General features: G+C 28.6%; 1 protein-coding gene across 2 annotated transcripts in view; it reads right to left on the bottom strand.

Moving 5' to 3' along the window:
• LOC117172440 (ran-binding protein 9) overlaps positions 1-15,687 on the bottom strand; it is a 58,440-nt gene that overhangs the window by 12,623 nt on the left and 30,130 nt on the right. For both annotated transcript variants that reach the window (XM_033360379.1, XM_033360378.1), the window contains 4 exons: positions 12,655-13,010; positions 9,468-9,655; positions 7,231-7,343; positions 4,697-5,122 (listed from right to left, as the gene is read on the bottom strand). In XM_033360379.1, the coding sequence (XP_033216270.1) occupies positions 4,697-5,122; positions 7,231-7,343; positions 9,468-9,655; positions 12,655-13,010 (1,083 nt within the window). The remainder of the gene's footprint in view (positions 1-4,696; positions 5,123-7,230; positions 7,344-9,467; positions 9,656-12,654; positions 13,011-15,687) is intronic.

Below are 15,687 nucleotides of genomic sequence, written 5' to 3'. Positions count from 1 at the left end.
TACTGCAAAATTTTTTTTACCAAACCTGTCACATTTCAAATATTGTAAATCAATAGGGAGGGACAAGTGAAAAAAGCTAAAAATTGACTAATTTATTACAAAAAAGGTATGCCAGACCGCACTTTTTTAACTTTACCTGTACGGACTACGAAACTAGGTCACTGCATCTGCCGTGCAAATAAAATAAAGCGTATATGCGGTTTGGATAAGTTATCTGTCACTTTTACGAAAATTTAAAATACTACTCACATGTCCTTAGTTTTAATAGAGTTTATTGATCATCTATTTTACAATACAAGATACATAATCAATGCTCATTAAAACTACGATAAAATAGGCGACTTTGATCTCATTTTAAAAATTCGTAAAACTTACAAATATGAATTATCCGAATTTCTAATACGCTTTATTTAATTTGCACGGTAGATATGTGCTGAAGTTCCCTTAATATAGGTAAAAAATTTTCTGAAAAAAAAATCGAAGCATCGAGCGAGATAAAAGTTTTCAAATTGCAAACCATATTTCCCTTAGGCCATGTGAGCGTAACCAAAAAAATTGGTACATTTCACATGTTTTTAAAACCCAACTTACGTTCACATGAGGCGCGATATCGAGTTGAAAATTTTGGAAATTAAACAAGAAGCACTAAGAAATGTTTGCCTGGTCCTAAACTTTTACAATAAAAAAATAATTTGTTAACAAATTTTTTTTTTTTTTTCATAATTATACAATTAAGAACCAGACAAACATTTCTTAGTGCATCCCATTTAATTTCCCAAATTTTCAACTCGATATCGCGTTTCGTGTGAACATAATTTGGATTTGAAATAAATGTAAAAAAAATTGTCAATGTTACGCTCAAATGGTCTTAAAAATGTAATGCTGGAAATGAAAAAGGGCGTTAAACTCGATTTAGAAATGCGACCTGTAGCCTACTATGAAGCATAACGTACGGAAAAAAATTCGTTTTAAATATTACACCCGTAAGAACAATTTATGTTGATAGTTTTTGCGGTTTTTTAAATACAAATTTCTTCCTGCAAATAAGGTATTACTTTCTATCAATAATTCGATGTTTAAATGCATTTTTAACCATTTTATTACTGTTTATAGCATTTTTCTCTTAGAATAGTTAGAAAGTCGCGGTTTTTCCGAATTTTTCAACTTATTTTTAACTATTCAGTTAGAGCGAGGCAATCATCACATAAATTTAACGTCAACAATTGTTTAACCTATTTATTATTATTTGTAACAATATTTTCTTAGAATAATAATAAAAAGTTGCATTTTTTAAAAATATTTAATATTTTGTCCACTTTTTAATTATAGTGGTGTAATAATTAATTAAAGTCAACAAACATTATTGTTTCAAGAAACTATTATTGTTTATTACTATCTTCTATAAATCTATAGTAATGCTAGATAGTTACGTTTTTAGTAATATTTTCGACTTTTTGTCAACTTTCTACTTATTGAGACAATAATTAATCAAAATCACAAAACATAATAGTTTAAAAAATTTGTTATTATTTGTAACTATCTTCTCATCGAGTAATGCTTAATAGTTGTGGGGGTTTTCTACAATTTTTAGGTTTTCTTTGGCTTCTTATTTAGGGACAAATAATAAACATTCATATTAACATTAATTAAAAAAAGGCTCTCAGTAATTACTTTAAGGGAAATTTACATTCAAGATGATCGATATAGAAAATTTAAAGAATATTTCAAATATATCTGTTTTATCGCAGAAAAATATATTCACAAAAAAGAATGAGAATGTTTAAAAAATGATTCTCTCTAATATTTATTTATTATTTGTATGTACATAACTAAAAAGTCAAAGAAAACCTGAAAATTGCAAATAAACTCACAACTTTTTAGCATTACTCAAAGAGAAGATAATATAAACAATAATAAATTGTTCAAACACTTATGTTTGTTAACTTTAAATAATTATTGTTTCACTAAGATAAACGTGGACGTATCTAGCATCATTATAGGACAAACAATATATAGGACAATTATAGGACAAACAATAATACATTGTTTTAACAATTATGTTTGTTCAATTTCTAGAATTTTTACTTTGCCCTAAATGAAAATTGCACAAATAGTGGAAAACTTCAGAAAAACCGCAACTTTCTAGCATTATTCAAAGCATGAAGAAAAACAAAAATAATTAAAAGCTTAATGCTGCTTACAAATAAAGAGAAGAAAAAAAATAAAAAATAAGAGTATTTATGACTATTTAATTAATAATATATATTTAACAATATATAGGACCTCAAAGACAAAAATTTTCAACATAGTCAAAAGATCAGCAGATTTATAAAAAATATGTCTCTTATATTCAATATGAATATAATAATAGGTAAGAATATAAAACTATAAGGTAAACTGACCATTACTGGGACAGTTAGAAAAAGCTAACCCACATAAACAAAGTTTTAAAATGGGGAATTGTAATTTTTGGTGCAAAAACCGTTATACTAAGTAGCTAAGGCATTATTTGATCGATTAGAACAGAAAATACATTAGTAATTTTATAGTAAATTAATATAAATGGATATTTTTTAAGCTAGTCAGATCGCTCATTAGTGGGACAAGAATTTTGTGGTATATTCTTAAGCGGCACACCAAAGAAGCCAATATTGGGACAAGGAAAATCCAATAGGGTTTATCAAAATAAAATGGCACAATTTACTTATAATTTATTACAGAATACATTAAAAAGCATTAATGGATTGTGATTACCGTTTAATTATTTATCCTAAGCAATTTAATAATAACTCATAAATTTAATTTTTAATTAAAATTAGTAAGTATGCATTAAAATGTAATATTATCGATTTAATTGCAAATTAAACTGTTGGGTGGTAAATTATAAATTACATTTTTCTTTGAGAAAAATGCAACTGTTTTGTTAAAACTGATATTATTCAGGTAGAAAATTCATAAATTTGGATAAAATATTTTTCTTTTATTAATCAACAATCGTATTTATCTAAAAAAATCATGTCATGTTTAACTTAGAATTAAAACATTTTTCGTTTAAAATATCAAATATTATATTTTTTAATAAGAATTAATCTTTTTTGGTAGAAAATTAGTCTTTTTTATTTAAAAACTCCAGAATTTCTTAGAAAATTGAAGTATCAGGTTAACCAAAAAATTAAATTCTGATGAAAAAAAATAATAGTTGATACTTTGACCAAAAAAGAAAGCAGATGAATTAATCTAAAAAAAAACGAATTTCTAATCAAACTGCTGAAGCCTCAACCTAAAAAGATTAATTTTCAACCATAGTTGCGATTTTGCTAAAGAAAGATGAAATTTATAATTAAAAAGATACGTTTTTGAACCAAAAAGAGGAATTTTTAAGAAAATAGTTCAAATGTTAATCAAAAAAACATTTTTCAGTCAAGAAATAAACAAAAATTTATCCAAACTGTTGAATTTTCAAGTAATAAAAATGAATTTTCTTAAAAACAGTTATATTTTAAATTTGAAAATGTAAATTTTCAACAGTAAACTTAATTTACTTACTTTATCTTAAAAACTAAATCGATAATATTAATCTTATTAATATTCCATATGAATTTATAATATTGGATTTTAATGCATACTTACTAATTTTTGTTGAAAAATTAAATTTATTAGATACTATATTACATTACTTACCTAAGAATTTGGGAAACTTCAAGGTTAGAATTGGAGGTTTCAATAAACTACTTTCAACAACTTTTTCAGAATAAATAATCAATTAAACGGCAAGGTTGTGTCTTATAAACAATATTTTTAATATATCACTAAAATAATACTGCGACATTTAATTAAAAGCACGGCAAAAGTGACCGTTTCAGTAATGAAAACGCAATTTCGCAACTCGCGTTCAAGTGTCCGAAACTGAGACAGTCAGCGACAGTTCGTCTCGGTTTAGGCAACTTCGCCAAATGCGGGACATTAAAATATTCATAAGTTATCGGATAAGATCGCTAATAAAGTTATGAATTTCATTCTTAAACGTACTAAAAATGTGCAAAAACATTACTTTTTCTTTACGTGTAGGAAATTTCAATAATAAAATGCTGTAAAAGTTATGCGGATAGTTTTGAAATAATAAAAAATGACAAATTTTGTAGCAGTTCATTCACACATTTTGAAGAATATTTTTGATTATTTTTTACTAAATGTATAACTTGTCAGGACAAAAATAAATAGTGGTAACAAACGGTAATGGTCGGTTTATCTTAGTTTAAATTGCATTGTAAAGAATCATTAAGCCTGTAAACTCTACAAAATTACATGGTTTGGTGGAAATACGAGAAGAAAAGTGGGGGCCATGCATGGGGCTGATATAAAGTTATACTTTATATATTAGAAACAATTTGTGTATTAAAAACCTCCAAAAAAAAGAATCATAATTAGCGCCAAAAACGTATGGGGGTGATGTTTAAAAAGTAATGATTAATTTGCATGCTATAGCTAATTGAGAAAAGGAATGTTGAGATTCAACTCGAATCACCTAATATTGATGATTCTGAATCAATTTGATAAAAACGTATTTTTTTTTCTTCTGAAAACTACGTCTGAAACTTCATTGGGTTTGCGAAACTCCTGAATATAAATAAAACACTCTAGAGGCATGCAAAATCGCGCTTTTTATGTGTATGATTATAAAAATTTAGTTTCCTACCCATATCGACATCTTCTCCATTTTGGCATTTGTATCCATTCATGTTCGGATTTCCATTTTGATACCCGTTAGTGTTTTTAACTCCATTCATGATGGTGTTTTCCTCCATGTCGACGTCATCTTCAATTTGACCATTGATAAACTGTTGATCGCCAGCACCGTTGATGGCGTTATTTAGATTCATCTCCTCGACATTTCCGTTCGTAGAGGGTTTTGTGTAAGCTTTGGTCGATTGTATGACACTGGTTTGGTTTTCACTGTTGTTCAGACAGACTTCGGAGTCACTTCCGTTTACCATCTCCACGAACTGGCGACACTTAAGGGCAAAGTGGAGGTTTGGGTCTCTTTCCAAAAGACCCGGATATAATCGAGTCGTCAAGTCTATCGCCTCTCCCATCCGTCCAGCTAAGACCAGCTTTAAAATTTCTAGGAATCCGAGAATGAGAATTAAAAAATTTCTTCTTCGCCTTGAAGAGGATAATTAAGGAGAAAGATGTAGTAGCAGTTTGAGATCATAATAATATCTAGGATATAAGTTGTAAATAGGTTCTTATCAAATACAAAAAAGAGTTGAGCAAATTACTTATTTCGTGAGAATTCCATAATAATACATATATTGTACTTCTAATAGTAAAATTTCTTTAAAAAAATCACATTTCTCCTTGTACTAGCAGGATGTCTAGCGAAATCTCGTTTTCAAATTCACGGAACAATTCCCGGATTTCCCGAATAGGAATTAACATTTTTTCCGGATCTCTCTTGTGCCATATGGTTCTCAATTTCGTACGTCATTATTAGTAGAAAAAGTATTAAAAGAGAGAGAAAAAGTTGAGGAAAAAAATTAATATCCTTTTATCAATAATGGTATGATTTTACCAAGAGGGCCTGTTTAAAATTAATCATTTTAAAACCGGATGGCGCAGCTGAACTGGGAATTAACTGGAAATATTAGAGACCGGGAAATCCCCGAAAACTTTATTTCACAAGACAATTCTGAATCTATTAAAAACTAAACAATTTGCAGATTTAAATTATAAAAATAAAACTGTGTCAATTCGAAAGCCTTATTAGTTAAACCAACGATAAGGTGCAATGGAAACTTTTTGAACGATTTTCAATTTCAAAATAACTTCAAAATAATAGATTGATAATCAAACGCTTTTATTAGATTTCAAATCCCGTGTTAAAATATTATTTAAATCTTAAATATTCCACTTTTAACCCATTGCAATTTGAAATGTATTGCTCTGCATTATAAAACGGAAATTTTTTCAATATTTAGCACTATTTGACTGATTATTTTTAATTAGCAATTATAAATAAAATGCAAAATAAAAAAAAAATTTAATTGTTTTAAATAGAAAACCTTGAATCGTTAAAATTTCAGAGTGCTAAATTTAATCTTTTAACGTTTGAGTTTTAATGGTATAATGTTGTTTAATTTTTAAGTGAAATTAACGCTTAAAATTTCTATTGTATCACCTTTCTAGGGCTGCTGGGATTCTTGTTCAAATTAAAGAATTCATTAAATTTGTAATGCTCTTAAATAGTTTAAGAGCCCTGGATCACATCTGACCTTTTTTTTTTAAATCTAAAAAAATTAGGAATTTTTTTTCACCAAATAATAAAAAAATGAGAGGATGAGACTTTGAAATATAAAAAAAAATCATTTTTTTATATCACCCTAGTGTTTAATTTTAAACGAAATTTAAAATCTTTCAATTTAAAATCTTTGTCACTTGAAAATGCTTCAAAATTATATGCTTTTCAACATTTACAAATTTTTTCGATTCATTCTTCAATTTAGAGCATTAAAATTGATTTATATATTTGACCTAAAACCGTTTTACTATTCAATTAATAAAAGAATTCTATTTCAAATTCTTAAGTTTCTGGAATTTTTTAAATCGCAATTTCCAAATGAGGAATTTTAATTCTAAACATTTTTTTCTAAAGGAGAACATTTATGTGAATAATCTTTAAACATATTTAGAATTTAAAAAAAATAAAATCGTCAAAAAGTCTTGAGTATTCCTTAAACTGACTCAAATTTGTCCTAAAAGTTTGTAAAATCCTGTAAGATGTAAAAAAATCTTAAAAATTTTGAGCAAAGATATTTGAAAAATTAATTTTTTATTTTTTACTCACACTTATACTCGTAACCCATGATCGGTGACGAGTTTTCAGTTTATTATTTTTGCATGAATTTTAGAAGGACCCGTCTATTTAAACTTTTAGCAGTTTTCTTATTAAATATCTTGGATTTGAGAATATAAATCTCCGATTCATATGATTTTTCTAGGTTAGGCCTATAAGATACAAGGTTTATTGAGAAGCTTATTTTTTCTACACAAGGTAGTGAAAAATTATTCTATTTTGCAAAATGACGCGGAATTAATACAAGTTTAATAAATTTCATGGACTTAAAGAATCTTGGATTTTACTCATTCTATGTTCCTCCTTAAATCATTAAACGAAGGATTGATTACACTGAATGAAAATGGTAAATTATTAACCAAGTGGAGATTACTCACTTTGTCTGTTTTTTATAGAGTTTAGGTCTTCTTCGAAAACTTGACCTGTACTGCTCGCAAAAGCCTCTGCGGTGGAACAATATCCGTGGTGGACAAGGTATGTAGACACCATTCTGCAAGACAAATTTGAAACTATTAGACTTTTAAATTCACCAAATTCAGATTAGAAATTTGCTGATTTTCCGAGTGCTATGATGCGTACAAATAATCATACACAATTACAAATCTTCCATAAAATCTTTCGGAAAATTGAAAAACAGTAATTTCACTACAGTTTTGTCTAAAAATTCCAACTGTACAAGAAGATTAGAAGCTTCCATCTTTTCGGAAAATGCAAGCTCATTTTTACAAACCTTTTTCCGATTTTTTTATCTTAAATTTCTTTCATAAATAATGATCTTGACATTTTTTTGATCAAAATTTGACAGGCTTAAAATTTCAGCGCTTTTATATTCTAATGCCGTGAAATTCAAAATCTTAAAATTCGATTGCTTAGGATTTTGCATATACAGAAACTTGAAGTTTTATGGGCAAATCTCTGGTACTTTAAAAATTTTATTTAAGAAACTAGAGGACTTAAATATTTTCGCACATCATCATTAACCCTTAAATGGCACAACTCCTTTTTATTACATAAATGGCACAACGGGTATTATTGACCCCACGTGACCAAACATGTCCCGCGCAGCGGGTATTGAATATTTTTGCAACAAAAAATTATGTAATGTAGTTGAAGCTATGTTCTTTAAAATGGAATCGGTATTATAGTCATTAATTTAATTTAAGTTGGTTAAAAACAATTTTGAAAGAAAAAAAAAACACGACAATAACTGAGTTTTTTTACTTACAAATTCATAACTCACGTAATTTTTAATATTTTCACCTAAAAATTTATGGTTATACTCTTGAGATACTATGCTTTAAGAAGAGAAAGACTGCATTGCTGATGGTTCCAAAAAATGTATTTGTTTTGCGAAATTAAAACTCGATTTTATGGTCAAATAAAACACCATATTTTCCATGTTCAAATCAACTTATTTTTACTTGAATGCAAAAAAAAATGTTAATAAAAAAATACAAAAGCAACATAAAGAACAATTTTTCAAAGTTGTAATTACTCTTTAAAACCTACACATTAGCTGCAAAGACCTGCGCGGTGCTCGTGGCACATCGGGCGATTGCACGCGATTGGAAGCGTGATTGTAGGCGTGCATTTTTTTACGTGCATTCATTCGACTGTAAGCGGGCAAAATAATAAAAAAAAATTATTTCACTTTATATGATAAACTTACGTGTGAAATTAAACGAAAATCACTAATATCAATGGCACAACTTTTTGTTGAAAATGACTTTTTTGCTCACTGACGGCACAATGGTTAAAATACCCCACAATTTTACCTTTAGTTAGTGATCTCAATAACTGGTAAAAATCGACACCTTATCCATTTTCTCAAATTTAGTACGGTTAGTTCGAGCTCAACATTTTTTGGGTATTTTTTACCCATAGTGCCCGTTAAGAGTTAACCACTTAATGCGTTTTAAAACATGTTAATAGTCCAATTTTATTGGCGTGGAAAAGAATATTCAGTAGTTTACGTTTGAGTTTCGTATTATTTATTTTTACAAACCATAAAATTAGGTCAATCATAGACTGGCTATTCCTATTCAAATGAACTAATTACACGTATTTCTATCATAATTTTAGGTTTGAATTAAGTTTAATCATTTAAATCATTAATTAATTGTAATTTAATCATTTAATACTTGAAATTTCACTCGGTTTTAATCATGGCACATTTTTAGGTAACAGGCTTTTCTTATTTGAATGATTTAAAACTAAATTAACATAACTTTAAAATTTTATTAATTCAAAAGTTCTATTAGAAAATTCAATACATTTATTAATTTGTAATAATGTAGGTATCAAAATGGTAATACGATAAAATGAAAATGATGACAAATGGCAACTCGGAATAATAAAAATTAAGGCAAATGGTAATTCGCAAAAATTGTGAAAAATAGTAATGAAGAATAATAAAAATTATGAAGAAATGGGAAAATAATAATCATGACATATGGAAATTTGGAGAAAAAAAAATAGGGAAAATGGTTATTTGGGAATAATCATGGGCCTCGTTAAAAATCCAGAAATTTTCTAAGGTTTAAAAGCGGTGAAATTTGAAATTGACCGAATTCTTCACCCTCAAACTTTTGATCCTATAATGTCTAACGCTTACTTGTGAAGAACTGCCTGCCACTGACCCTGACCATGATCAGGTGTAGGATAATTAATAATTTGTAGTCTCGTTCGTACTCGAAGCTCATTCATCATATCCCCAATGTCAAAGACAAATGGCTGTTGTCCAAAATTTGCATCCACCACTTCTCCTGGCGTTTGAAGTCCCACTGTTGGGTAAAGATTTGGCTGCAAAAGAAAATATGCCAACTGAAATTGAACTCCATTTCAATCCTTTCTCATTATTTTGCTCATTATTTAATCAGGATTGTCGCAAAACTTCATTTTCAAAATTCGTCGACTTTCCTCTTATTTTCTGGCTATTTTTTCACTTTCTCATACCTCTAATATTCAAAGACTAAAATTTTAATTTTGTAACATGTTTGACATAGAATCTCTCATAGGAAGAATAAAATAATTTCAGATTAAAATAAAAAAATTTATTTATTTTAACCAAAAACGGAGAGGAACTTTGAAGCAAACGAGATTAATTTTCAACTTAAAAAGATGAATTATCGACTTAATGGTTGATTTTTTAGTCTAAAAAGATTAAACCTCAACCAAAAACAGTTGCATTTTCTACCTGATAGTTACATTTTCATGCCAAAAAGACGAACCTTCAACAAAATAATTAAATTTGGAACAAAATAATTGAATTTTTAACCAAAATTTCCACACAAACAAATGAATTTTAAAACGAACAAACAAAAAAAGAATTTTTAAATTAATAGTTGATTTTTCAACTAAAAAAGATAATTTTTTAATATGCAAGAATTTATAAATATGCAAGAACAAAATAATTTTTAACAAAAGTAGTTCAACTTTCAACCCAGAAACGAAATTTTCCAATCATAAAGAGGAATTTTCAATAAATAAAGATTTTTCAGTCAAAAAAGCAACAAAGTTCATGCAAATTATCGAATTATGAAGATTAGTTTTATACCGAAAGACGACTTTTTAACATTAAAAAATTGTTTCTTATGATGAAAAAAATTCCGAATTCCTTGACTTCCCTAACCAATTTTCTGTTTTCTTTGATCATTGATTATCGAAGAACAGCATTTTAATCTTTTAACATTTTTAACAGCATGTTCGAATTCCTAATAAAAAAAAAATTAAACTTCGACCAAAAATAGTTGCATTTTAAAACAAAAAGATGATTTTTCGAATAAAACGATTATTTTTAACATGTAAAGATTATTCAATCAAAAAAGCAAAACAGTTTAAACCGATTGTTGAACTTTCAAGCCAAAAGACGAATTTTCGGTCCAAAAGTTACATTTTAAACAAAAAAGTTTATTTTCAACCAAACAGCTGCATTTTTAACCAAAAATGAAGATATTTTAACTCAATAGGATTAGTTTTTTACCAAAAAAGACGGCTTTTCAAATAAACAATGGAACTTTCTACCAAACATGGAAAAGTTAAATTTACAGATAGAAAAAATGTAAACAAAAAAAAAACGAATTTTCCACAAACTAGTTCAAATTTCAACCAAAGAAATGAATTTTCAACTAAAATGATTAATCTTCAAATGGAATAGTTCAATTTTCAGTTCAGAAAGTTAATTTTCATTTTAAAAACTCGAATTTTCAACAAAATTGTTAACTCTTCGACCAAAGAGATAAACCTTTAACCAAATAATTGATTTTTTAACAAAGTGGCTTAATTTTCCATCAAACTAAAAAATACAAATTTTCAACAAAATACTTGAATCCACAACCAAAAAAGATAATTTTCAACCAAACAGTTGCATTTTTACCCATGAAAAGAATAAATATCGACTGAAACAGATGAAATTTTTAACCAAAATATGAATTTACAAATAAAAGTTAAATTACTATAAAGAATTGAATTTTCACCCCAAAAAGACGAATATTCCACAAAACACTAGTTAAGTTTCAATAAAGAAATATGACTTTGCTAAAAAAACAAAAAAATTAATTTTTAATCGAATGGACGAGTGTTCAACAAAATAGTTGAATTTTCGACTAAAAACTGACTTTTCAACAAAATAGTTGATTTTTTAATCACATAATTTAATGTTCATCCAAATAGTAGAATTTTTGACAAAAAATCGATGGAACCCAACCTAAAAAGTGTTACACCTCCGGGATTATTTTCGTTCTCATTATTGTGATATCTCATGATTATTTTGAGACCAAAGTAAGCAAATATTTGGAGTCGTTTTGAAAAAAAAATTCCTTGGAGTGGGGGGGGGGGTATCAAGTATAAATATGTATAAATATGTAGAAGTAACACTAAAAAAGTGAATCAATCACATAAGCTTTTTATTTTCCTAACTAAAAAAGGGGCTCTATATGCTAAAAATCATGCAATAATCAAACCACATAAAAATATTTAAAAATAAGTGAAAAAATTGACAATATTCTGTTATGATTAGAATGCTTAGGAATGTTTTAAGAGAATTAAAGGGTATTCAAGAAAAGGCAATGCTCTCGCTCTAATAGAACTACATATAAGTCCTTTTGAATAAGCCATTCTTTTATGGAACTTATGTATAAGTTAAATTTCTTTTAAAACTTCTTGCTTCTGCTTCATTCAAAATGAGAAAATATCTCCAACAGAATAAAAAAAGAAGTAGAAGTAAGAGATTTTAAACAAAACTTAACGCCCATATAAGTTCCATGAAAGAAGGTATTATTCTGAAGGCAATAACTGCCGTTCTGTTAGCTACTAACACTTCTACTAAACATTTGAAAAGGATTTAGTTATCGAAAGCTGTTTAACAATAGAGACTTTATTAAGTGCCAAAATAAATAGTTTACACTAATTATTCATCATTTCAGTGTTATTTCCACAAAAGTATACTAGTCCCCCCCCCCCCCCCCCCCCCCCCCCCCCCCCCCCCGGACCATCAAAAAAGGGGGTTTTTAAAATCAGTTTTGATGAATTTTTAAATTTTTGTCTTAAAATTATCGTCAAATATCAGTCATGAGAACAGACAAAAAAACAGTAGGTGCAAGACGTTATTGGTTGAGTTTCGTCGAAGCCGACTGTGATGCCGCCCTCTTAGAAATTCCCTGTCTTTTCCAAGTTTTTTTCTCTATCAAAATCCTTGACTCTTCCCTGACCTACGGCCACCCTGATTAATAATCATATATATTGAAACTACTCAAAATGAGAAATGAAAAGTAAAAAAAGCTCTCGAAGATAAAATGTCTTACGGGTAAATCTGTGAATGCAATTCCGAGATGGTGTCCGTTCTTGGTGTAAAAAGCGGTATTATCGACGAGGTTGATTCCGCAACCAATAACGTCACCGGTGGTAAAAGTGGGCCCATATGGTTGGCCCGTGCCCGAGGAGCAGAAACTGTTTCCGTCGTCGCCGTGGTATCCGTAGGAGTGTTTGTCCCAACCAGGGAGTCTGTTGACGTTAACTCCGTGTGCCGAGAGGCCAATTCCCATGTAACCATCTCGGCCTTTGCTCACGATCTTTACCTCAAAGTAATACAAGCCACAGGCAGCTGGTATTGAATGTGTCGTTCGAACGCTTGCAGCGTCTTTGTGTGTCTTCCCATAACCTGAATGGATTACAAAATACAATTCATTATTCATTCCTCTCTCTCTTTCTCTCCATCTCTCAACTCTCATTCACCGTTTACATTTCTTTAAACTCTATCATTTACATTTAAGAGTCGACTCTGGCAATATAACTGACAATAAGTGTCTTGCACGAGAAAATAAATGACCGTTTAAAATTTTATGATGGGAGACGATAGGTATTAGATATTTATATTCCCTCATTTTAGCTGGAATTTTTAATTAGCTATTCATTAGCAAAAAGGAGAAAATATGGGAAAGATTAAACACTTATTTTGCATTTAGTAAATAATAACCGATCTTACATGTTGCAGATGAAGTTTATCCCTATACTGATACAGAGTTTTGCATTTTTCATTTGATTAGTAATAATTTCGTGACAAGTGAAAGGTTACATCGAAGCCTCCACTATATGAGTCTATATACTGACAGCACCGTGTATGACACTACGTTATATGCGCCGAGTATGAGTCTATCTGCATTTTGACTTCTTCCAACATTTCAAACTTGAATCAGCTCTCCTGTAAAGTTTATAAAATGCAGATAGACGACGCTGTCTTTTAGACACCTGAGATAAAAGAGATAAAAGAGAATTTTAATTTAAATACTTTGAAGGTTACAACATTTTTAAAGCATGATTATAGTCGTGTCTTGTTCGCGTACTCCTCATATCTGATTCTAAATTTTACCGTTGTGGACAGAAAGGATAAAAGAAATTCATATATATTTTTTGCAGATTTTTTGTTATGTACTTTTAGGGAATAATATCAGCCATTCGAAGTTGAGTGCCCTAAAATGATCATAAGATAACGGTGCTTTTTAAAATTTTACTCGTCAGGAAAAAATTTCTAATGGGACGGAAAATTTGAAAAAATTACTGTATCAATAGAGGGAAAACCTTCATCTATAGCATATACTTTGTCCCATAGTTTTAGAATTTTTGTCTACTCAGATTTACACTATAATCTGTACAAATAATGAGATCTAGATTTTTTGAAGAGATAGTAGACCGTTGAAAATCCATTCATGGCAATATAAAAAACTCCTAGAAAATATGAAACTTGTAAAAAGAAAACCATTTTTATATGTTCTAAATAGTAGTAATAATCAAGAATATTTCCTATTCTGAACATTTCTGCATTAATAAATAAAAAGTGATACTTATAATTATAATTCAATATATCTGTCCAAGATTTTTTATTTCACCCTTACTACAATTAATACTTTGAATGTTAATTGGAAACAATACTTTTCAATGCTCTTAAACTAAAAAAAAAAAAATTGTTCAAGTTTGAGCGCCTAAAATATTTTACACCATTAGGAATCGAATGCGAACGAATCACGTGTTTACATTCCGGGATTTTTATTTTAAAATATTAAAAACAAAGTGCTGGTAAATTGAGGTAAAAAAAAGTGATTAAAAAAAACATGAAACCACGCTCAAAGAAAAATCTATTTCACAATAATCCAAATTAAATAATTTTTAAAAAAGTTTGAAGCTCAAAAACTTTTGATAAGCTTCCAAATCTTAAAATATCCCAATAAATTATACATTGAATATTTCAAATCTAAATTTGAAGGTCTCGTATTTAAATAATTTCCGATTCTATAAATTAAAACAACTTCCAGATTATGATTTAATTCAAACCATGAATAATTCAAAAATATCAAAATGTATGCGCTTAAGAATTTGTAAATGATTAATTCGAAGCCTGTTATCCAGTTGCCACTAACACTTCTGATGTACTAATAGGTCCGAAAAAGGCCCCTGATTACGAATATCTTGGGAAGGTTTTCGAAATCTGCAGTTCTGAGCAAAACGGTCAAATTAGGAATGAAAATAAAGGTAAAAGATAATAACTAGAAAATTGTAGCTTTTAGGGGAGCGCATATTTATAAAAAAAATACATTGCTTGTAAGGCCGTGAATAAATAATGACTCTTCGTACGAGAAAATATCACGAGTGCGAAAAGTTTAATCATGTACGATTATTTAAAAAAAATTATGTCTATTAAGGTTATTGATGGTCATTATTTAGATCAATTGTTATAAACTATTTAGAAAAAGAAATTATGAACACCAAATTAAGTTATTAATGATAAATGAAGGTTTCGCAACCATTTGAAACAATGTTATGACACTGGTTTATCTGGATGATTGTTTATTAATAAATTAAGAGTCTACACGATTTCCTCTTAAAAATGGAAAGTTTTTAACAACAATTGAAAGAGAGAAATTTTCATTCGATCGGAAATTTGTTTTCCTCTCAAGAGATCTATCCTCGATATAGACAGTGTACAAGTTTTACATTTTTCTGAGCAATAGATTCTGAGGTAACACTGTGCAAATATGGCAATTTTGTTTAAAAAATCATTTGTTTATAACGCTGTACATTGCAAACGGTTCGTCGTACCGAAAAAATGCAACACGCAACAAAATTTTATTTTTGCTCAGCCATGCTAAAAATGATTTTATATATGTTTTTTGTGAATAAATAATGAAATTGTTTCAAAAATAGATTAAACAAAAATTGACCCGGATTTCGAAAACCTACCCAAGATATTGACAATCAGGGGTCTTTTTTGACTTTTTTGATTATGTAGAGTAGGGTGTAGAAGTGACAAAGTTGCAATAAAAATAAAAATCCATAAAGTAAAA

This window comes from Belonocnema kinseyi, chromosome 5, assembly GCF_010883055.1.
Source record: "Belonocnema kinseyi isolate 2016_QV_RU_SX_M_011 chromosome 5, B_treatae_v1, whole genome shotgun sequence".
NCBI classification, from domain to species: domain Eukaryota; kingdom Metazoa; phylum Arthropoda; class Insecta; order Hymenoptera; family Cynipidae; genus Belonocnema; species Belonocnema kinseyi.
This window is presented reverse-complemented; position numbering and strand designations above follow the sequence as displayed.